General features: G+C 37.3%; 1 protein-coding gene across 1 annotated transcript; it reads right to left on the reverse strand.

Annotated features, from left to right (window-relative positions):
• Positions 1 to 2,578: 2,578 nt before the first annotated feature.
• Positions 2,579 to 9,017, reverse strand: LOC127802712 (uncharacterized). Its single transcript, XM_052338698.1, has 5 exons — positions 8,570 to 9,017; positions 6,299 to 7,235; positions 5,976 to 6,071; positions 3,690 to 3,826; positions 2,579 to 2,951 (listed from the first exon to the last, which is right to left on the reverse strand). Exons 1-5 carry the CDS (start codon positions 8,788 to 8,790, stop codon positions 2,783 to 2,785), a joined length of 1,560 nt encoding a protein of 519 aa, XP_052194658.1. The 5' UTR covers positions 8,791 to 9,017; the 3' UTR covers positions 2,579 to 2,782.
• Between the last annotated feature and the right edge of the window lie 276 nt (positions 9,018 to 9,293).

The following is a 9,293-nucleotide window of genomic DNA, read 5'->3' on the forward strand; positions in this document are numbered from 1 at the left end:
CCAAGAGGCCCGAGTAACATCTTTCAGAAATCTCTCCCTCCACTTCTCTAAAGAACCATTGCAAAAGAGCTTCATAGGTCACTTGGTCACAAAAAAATCATTATTTAAGAAAGTCTCCTGAATTACTTAGACCCAAAAGCCTATTTTTCAATAATTTGATAAATTATTTCATGAGATTATAAACTGTGAAAGATCTGATCTCCGGATATTATTTATACGAGACCATAAAAAACGAATTAAGCCTACCTCCAATGTGCTCGCCTACAAATATGGAATATCATTTGATATGCTTGTTAAATAATGTGGCTTTTCCAATAGAATTTTGCTACTTGCTTGCATTCATTCATGCACATATTGACGCACAAGAGAAATCGCGATAATTTGACAATGAAAATGCTATAATATTTTCATTGTCAAATTATCGTGTGAAGGAGATGTAAGACACTTTCTATCTAAAAATTGGGTCACACAATGCACTTTTGTGTGCGTTCTATTTCTCTATCTCACTTGTCTACAAAAATTCACTATTCCAGATGATCAGATGCCTCAATTGCTTTTATCTCCCATTGCGCGCGGCGATAGGATGATGTACATTAATGTATTCTCTCTCTCTATCTATCTCTGAAACAAGAACACACACTCTCATAAATTGGAGGCCCTTATTGGCTTCATCTCCCACTGTCGCCAACGACGATATTTGATATTTTCAAGTTGCGAATCAGATGCACTTAGAGGCTAGTATAGCTCTAGCGTGCATCCCCAACACCTCCGGCATGTCATCCACCTCTGACATGAATTTGTTATGTATAAATTGTTCTTTGCATGGTGTACTTCCAATAAAAATGTCTAGGAGATAGTCCTTTTTATTGTTTGCTCATAAATATCAATTATATAACCTAATCTCCATAAATACCAATTATAGTCCTTTCTTTTGCTTAAGTTGATTTAGGTACTCGTTTGTCATTGAAATTTTAGTGATGTTTCCGTATTATTTATGATAAAATTGATGACTTAAGGAGGATAATCAATTGAATGCATTTTATTTTTGAAATATGTATTAGTAAATAGTTTAATCTTGATGATTTAGTGGATAAGGTACTTATGAAGCCTCTTAGATTAAGTGGGCTGATTTCCTATTTCCAGCAAGGGCTTGGAGTTTATAAGAATAGGCAACCAAATAGAAGAAAAGTTGACAAAAATTTCAGTAAGGCAAAACATTATCCATTTTCCCATCACATATTATTTGAAAAAGTCAAGTTATGGCTATGCAAATACAAATTCCCTTCCAAACAAATTCATATAGTCATGCTTCCACACAGGTGGAATGCTTGGGATAGTAAGTCTGGATACTTATGTCTAGCAAATACAACGCTTATTCAACAGATAACATAGGAAAGTCAGCAATTGTGCCTCGTCAACACTTTGGCCCATGAATTAACCAACACATAAAATATGCCGCAAAATCAATGCAAAAAGAAACATATAGCAACTCAATTTATCAAGACTTGAAAATGAGTTTGAAGATACTTAAGACAAATCTAAACAAATATGCCCGTTGCTATAAATGTGAGGATGATGCGAAGCTGGAGGAAAAAAAATGACCTGTCCAAATAAAATAAAACGACCCAAAATTTACAACTATAATCTTTCGTACCACAATCATGAAACTAACACAATTAATTTGCATCGTGGCCATGACAATGGAACTTAAACAGATAATTCGAGTTTTAAATCACTTAGACTGATAAACTTAAAAGTAAAAGCTTCACTCCATATAGAAAAGTAAGGTGGAAGGGACTCTAGTAATCGAACATCGACTGGAAAAGAGAGAAAGAAAATTGGGGTTTGCAAGAATGGGAAAATTTATCCTAAAGCCAAAATTTCTCTTTCCATGAATAGGGAAGGTAGGACGGGCGGCTGGCGCGACCAAGAATTGCCAACAGCTCCTCGAACAATCCTACTGGTTGAGGAGATGTCGAAGGACCAAGGCTGCTGCTAGTAAAGGACTGACAAACGGTCGGAGGTGAAGGAGATGCAAGCCAGAGGTGGAGAGAGAGAGAGAGACTAAAATTTTGGATAGGAATGAGAGGTATTTTCGTCATTATATCTTCTATGCATCAACCTGTGTGTGAATGAATGCATACTAGTAGCAATTTCCTTTCCAAAAAAATCATCTCTATAAATAGGGAATTCTACTCCACTTGAAGTATGTTTAAAACTCAATACTAACTATAATTATACTTATTCTATATTTTATACTTAAATAAGGAGACTGATTTAAATATTAGAGGGTCCGCATGAAAGGATCACCCATGTCCTTGACCAATTTTATTCCTTGCAAGTCTCTTGAAGACTTCGATTGAGACCCTCTCCTACTACAAATAAATTTATTATTGTATCTAACAAACAACAAAACCTATAATGCAAAACTTTAACCAATACAACAACAAAACCTATAGTGCAAAACTTTAACGATGACTCTCAATCATTACGTCCTAGAGGTGGGGTGACATTTAACTACTACAATTGGGTAGGCATAATACCAAGAAGTTCTAATGGCCAAGCCAACCAAGACATATGAGGGGTGGAACTGTTTTGAACGGGAGAGAATTAATTGATTATAAACGTTATTGACATACACAAAATCAGCATGTGAAGAAAATACAGAGACATGAGGATGGTATTCTATCTTTTTCATTTCCTGCAAGCAACAATGCCATTCCTATTTGCAATAAGCTCACAAACGAGCAAGGCTTCTTGGCTACTCATGGATTCTCAGCGATCATTCCCTCTTATCCTCCTCTGCATCATCTTCCAGACTGAAGGCATCGGCCTTCTCACCGTTCTTCTCCTGTTTGACTAGACTGAGTTCGGGTTTGGGAGTTCCCCGGCATAGGGACTCAGCTTCTTCATCATCTGAATCATCTCCCCCTCCCTCTGAATAGGCATAACTGCACAAATTTTACAAGTGAGCAAAGCATGTCAGTGTTTTCCCGCAAATAGTTCTTTCTGGTGATTAGAAAAGCAAATTGATACTCAAGACAAATAGTTTAATCTCCCAGTTTATGACACTTGGATTTCAAAGAAATGTATTAATGTTCGGGCAGTTAGCTGGTTCGCTTTATTATGCGAGCACCAAATGCGATATCACCATCATGTCATCTCCTGATAAGTTGTGGCTTGTCTAAATTCAGAAACTATCCTGGTCCAGCCCATAAAGGACATCAGAACTGACAGATCATTCAGCTTAGAAGGTACAAAAAAGGCTCAATGCCAAAGACAGATTGTGGTGAATATTCTTTACTGTTAAAAAGAAACAAAATAGAAAGTAAAAATCCTTCGCTAGAAGTTAATCAAATTCCAACAATGATATCTCCTTTCTTTTCTATTATTTTCTTTTTAATCCTGAGATAAATAAAAAGGAACCATTCTTTGCCATCAGAAAGATATGCAGGGATTGCATATACAGGATACCCTTAGAACCATTCACACCTGCTGAGCATCCATGAACTGCTAGGGAATACCCATAACCAGTCAGAGTAAGGTTCGGTCAGTATGTACTTAAGATGCAGGAACTTAGGAAGAGTGGGGTGGCAGTAAAGAGTCATGTCAAACCCTCTTAAGAGATGTGCTAAAAGCCTAAAAATAAGTACAAGTGCACCTTTGGCTGGAAAAACTTAATGTCATACCGTTGAGAACTCTGGGATGGAGCCCATAGACAGCAGATAACACATAGCAATACATAAGCCAGAATATCCCAAAAGGCAGTGATCATCCAAGCATCCTGCCACCTCTCATTGAATGGATCTGTTGCTTTAAAGTAGACCTGTACGGGAAAACATATCAAATAATAATCCACAACCATTTAATAGTCCTACAAGAACAACAGAGTACCATGCCCTTATCCTGCTATATGTTGGCTACCTGAATTGTAGCTCACCAGTAAATTCTATCTATGGCCTTATAACTAATATCATACTGTCTCCCACCACATTTTTCTAGGTCTTTCTATATCTCTTTTCTAGATAACCATTAATAGTCCTAATGATAATATATTTTATCTTTTGACAAACCTCATTTTATACTTATATATCTCAAATTCACCCCAAACCAAAAAAGAAAAAAGGTGAAGTAAATTTGTTTCAAATTTTCAACGGGAATATTTAAATGCTGCCCAGTCAAGGCGCTCTATCTTCGTACTGAAAAAGAGGAATTCTAACATTGAGTCGTACATAGTAGTAAATCAGTAACTTCTGACTACATAATTTGTGGCTATAAATAAATAGTGTCCCCCATACATGCTCAGAAAGCCTTGAAACAACCATTTTCATATCAAAGATTAGTTTGGCCTCATCTGATTGTTTGAATAGCACTTTGAAAGACATTCGCAGGTTACTTGTTAAATTGATTTTTATAATGAAAGACACTCCACTTGGCAAGGGGTTGCAGTATCTGCTAACAAAAATGAAATCATATTTTCTGTGAATGCAAGTAACAATATATTCAAAATGTATACTGTGTACTTACTTAGAGTTTCTGTGAGTGATACTTTGGTTCCATTAAGATTAGTTACTGTACCATCATATACATATATAGGTGCCATTATCGTCATGACTGTGACAAGTAGCTTTCTTAGGTCGTGACAAGTGACTCTCTCAAGTTGCCCGTCTTTCATTCCATATTTACCCATCTCAACCGCATAGTTCATCTCACTTATCACTCTATTATATTTTACACTACATCAGATACTTTATATTTCTTGCAAAGTAAAGCTATTCAGAATGTACTAAACTTTTGTGACATAATTACAACCTAGTAGGGCTACAAAAAAAAAAAAAAAAAAAGGAGGTGCACAGAAAAGACATAGATTTGGTTTGTTCAAGCTTGTTCAGTTAGGAAATAGGCCGAGTTTGAGCCTTGAGCTCCTCTTGAGGTGACTCATCAAATAAATAAGCCTTATCTTGCATTGGCTCAAAAAGCTCTTGATCATATTCACTGGGAATTTTGGGAAGTACTTTAAAAACAGAGGTCATTCAGCATCACTAATGAAAAGATGGTTCCCACACATCTACAAGTATATATTATGGAGAGAAGTACAATTTTCAGTGCATCAATATTAGCAAGGGTTGTGTGTAGGATAATGATACCAGGTTCATCAAAGTTAGGACACAATTTTAAGTAAAATGTTCAATCACATATGAAGAACTGGCATGCACGCAATCAGGAATTAAGCTTGTTAAATATATCTAGGCCTAAAAAGCAGGCTAGAGAGTTTGCTGGGTGCTGAGTAGTTTCAGACCCAAGCTCTAGCATTTCTCAGCTTGATTTGAGCTCAGGCAAAGCACCAAAATTATTGAAACCAATAGAGGGAGCTTGAAAATCCAAATAATCAATCTCAGGCTGGTTTTTGTGCAATCCCACCAACAAGCTTCAGTAAGCTCTCACCAAAAGGCACAGTACTTGGCAAATAAAAAAGATAGTAATTACCATTAAAAAAAAAGGTTCCTGTAATGCAGCCTGACCCCAACCCAACCTATATTTATAGCTACCTATATTTGAGAATAACAGTAAAGATATGGCATAGGAGTTGCATTTTTCTTTTTCTTTTTTCTTTTATCCCTTTTTTTAACTCCGCCCATGCAAACTCCACCTGATTAATGAGTAATTCCCTTGACACTTCTAGTGCTAAAAGAATTAACAAATTTATCCTTTTTTGGCTGGAAACCAGCATGGCAGTTAATAGAGAGGTATATCATGTGCAGCGGGACAATAGACCCACTCCCATGTCAAACTAATTTCTCATTCACAGTTACAATGTATGCTCCATGCATGGGACAAGAATTAAAATTGGAAAAAGCATCACCAAGTAGTTCACTGATGTCAATTAACAAATATACCATGCATAAAAAAACTAGACTAGTATTATTGCTATTGTAATCACAGAAATAACTGCATTCTACTCATTAGAAGCATACCTCATATCCTATCCAAGCCACTGAAGCAATAACAGTTACTGCTAATGCATTTGAGAACTTCCTATAAATGTCCAACTTGGCAGAACTCCTTTTTGCCTGGATACAGAGAATTAGTATGTGAATGCAGACTGTGGGAGAAAGAAAAGAATAACGGAGGAGGTACAGAATTGCCAGCTTGGTGCAAATAAGTCAAATCATGCTAAGGGAAAGAAAAAAAAAAGAAAAACAGATTTGAATTGTTAGCAAGGATAAAGGTAGTGTCTGCAGCTGCTTTATTATTAAAAAAGAAAAAATCTGAATGGTAAAAAGGATAGAAACAGTACCTGTAGCTGCTCTAATGTCCTTGACAGAGAGGTGAAAATCCATAGTATTAAAAATGCATCCAAGAATGCATCAGGAAGGACTAGAAAGACCCTTGCTCTTCCTGCTACATCATTTATGGTTCCCACGTACTCTGTGATATTCAGCAATTCAGATGCCAAGAAATAAGTTATACCAAGAAGCAGCACCTTCAGGGTAAGGCCACCAAGAGTAGGACGTACAACACCATATCCCATTGAAACACAGAGTATAAGAATGCGTGAAAGGGTTTTCCTTATAGCCCCAACTGTCACAACCCAAGTTGTGATTCCAACTGGCCTTGTTCCTGTATTATTGAAGTGTGCATACTCGAAATACCAAAGGATCATCTCAAATAACCCAAGGGCAATAACAACAGTGATGCAGTGCTGAAGTTGCAATACATCCTTCCAAAATTTCAGGTACTGAGAGAACCAGATGAGACTGAGCAATGCATACGTGATAGACATTGTTACATAGAACTGCATTAGGGGGGCCATTCTACCAGGCAAATATCCATCTGGATTTTTCCAAAATGTCTTGCCATGCATTGTCAGTCCCTGGAGTTTCGGATCACATGATATAAAGAACAAGTTGTACATCCCAGTCTTTCCAATGTAAACAACTGTACCATCCATTTGTGTGGAGTGGGAGTTTCCACTGAAGTGTACATTTAAGATAATAGGCCAGTTAATATTGGTTGCAGAAGGTATCCTAATAACTTCGCCTTGTTTACAACCTTCAAGCTTAGCAAGATCGGGGGTGCAGCAAATAGACCTCTGACCACCATAAGCTGAGCCACCAATATTATCACGATCAGCAGCCTCAAATATTATAACTTGTATCAATCCGGTACTGTGTTCCATTTCTGAATGCTGGTCCGCAGCTTCTTTACTCCTCCAAAATGTGACATTCTCAAATCTAGTCCAATTTTAATTGTCAGGTAAATAGATTCAAACAAGGTTAAACTGTTTAATATTTCCACACACCAAAAAAATGTAAATTATAGAAAAATCATCAAGGTTTGCCACCCGTATGCAAAAGGAACACAGAGAGAGAGAGAGAGAGAGAGAGAGAGAGAGAGAGTTTCCCTCATCACTACAGCTATTGCATCACTTACTGGAGATCCCCCTGATCATCCAACATATTGAATGAATAATACCTGCTCCCCATGGCCCTACTTCTTTATCAAAACCAATTGAAGGACACTTCCATACTCTAGTAGTCCTAGGCATCAATGCTTCTCCACTAACTGGTAATGCAACTTATTCTCACAACTCTAGCTCAAAACTTCACTGAAAGCATTTAACTACAATCTCCAGCTCGATAATTTTCCCTTGGCTAAAAAAACTTCAACTTAGAACAACAAAGTGCTTAAATTTGAATTAAATCTAATAGATAGCATTACTCATGTTAATGTTGAAGATGTTGGTAAACAATCACCTAAATCTGAAAAGAAACCAGGCAAAACTCAACAGTGCTTCAAATTCCTAACTCTGGCTTGAAACTGAATCTTCAATAATAGCAGATACAATACAATTTTAGTGTAAGGAGTATATAAACCACTGCTAGTTCTCTTGCCACAAAAATGTGCTGAATGCAATATGAAACCCAATAAGTAGATTATCAATAAATCAATTGCTTGAATGGGAAATTTTTGCTTTTAGAAAAGGAATTATGAAATGGAATTCTGATTTAACACTTAATTACTATCATTTCCAGTTCAATAATCACCAAGTGCTTAAAGACCAGAGCTCAGCACAATGCAGTGTTTATATTTCAACTGTTTATTGTTGAAGGATGTTTAAATTAAAGACACGTCAAGGAAACAAAGACCTAGTTCTGCAATTATACCAGCTCATTTCGCTACGGTTTTAAACCCGAACTAAATATAACTGTAACCTCGTCATCGATGGATACAGTACTCTCTAAAGTGAGAAGTTGCTTTAATTACCGGTTCCCTTGCCAAGAAAAATCTGTTGAAATGCAAACCGGGAAATAGATATTAGATGCAACCGTCTGTTAAGTTCTCTAAATTTCAATTCACGATATTGGAAACTGATTTATTTTCTTGTTCCTTCACTTCAAGTTTCCCGAAACCAAACACAGATTCAGGAATTCAAACATGCTTTGCCTAAAGAAATCCACGCATGCTGCAAAAAGCAACAGATCCGACTCCATGGCGCCAACCGTGGCTCAAATCTAGCGATGATATGCATAATATATTTGCATACACAAGGGAGGGGAAAGAGTACCGGATATAAGAGCGGCCGTCGTGGATCGAAGAGTGGATTGCATTGTCGGCGAGAGGAGTCTCGGTGCGAGAAGCGACGATGCCTTCGCTGCCGCCGGAGAGAAGGTAGGCATTGCCGACTTCTCTGAATTGATCTCCGTCGTAGACGTGGATCGACGCCTCAGCTGATCCAGTGGCGGCTATAAGCAGAGCAATAATGAGTCCGCAGGGAATGAAATCCATGGCCACACAACGGCAATTTTAGAGGGAGTGAGATGGAGCGAGAGATGAGAGATCGGCGAATTCGACGGAAGTGTTGTTGCCGTGTCAGTGAGAGGAGTGTGCGCGAAGCGAAGACAAGCTACGCCGACAAGTGAGTAGTTGCGGGGCCTCCATCGCTTCGAGAGCTTCAGTCCACTCGCCGCTTAATCGCGTTACCCGCGGGTCCGTGCACAACGCGCTCGAGTCGATGGTTCAACAGAATCGCGAATTTATGTTCTTATAAAAATTTAGGAAATTGTGGATTCTGAGGTTCTCAATTAAGGCCGGATGGAATTAAGGATTAATAATGAATGGGTCGGTTCAGTTGTTAAATATATTAAAGTATTAAAATTGAATAAATTAAAATTATGTACGTAATTAAATTGAATCCATCAAATAAATTAAAAAAATTAAATAAATATAAAATTTTAACCAATCAACAAATTGAAAAAAAAACCCACAAAATGAAAAAAAAAAAAACTAAC

This window comes from Diospyros lotus, chromosome 5, assembly GCF_014633365.1.
Source record: "Diospyros lotus cultivar Yz01 chromosome 5, ASM1463336v1, whole genome shotgun sequence".
NCBI lineage: Eukaryota > Viridiplantae > Streptophyta > Magnoliopsida > Ericales > Ebenaceae > Diospyros > Diospyros lotus.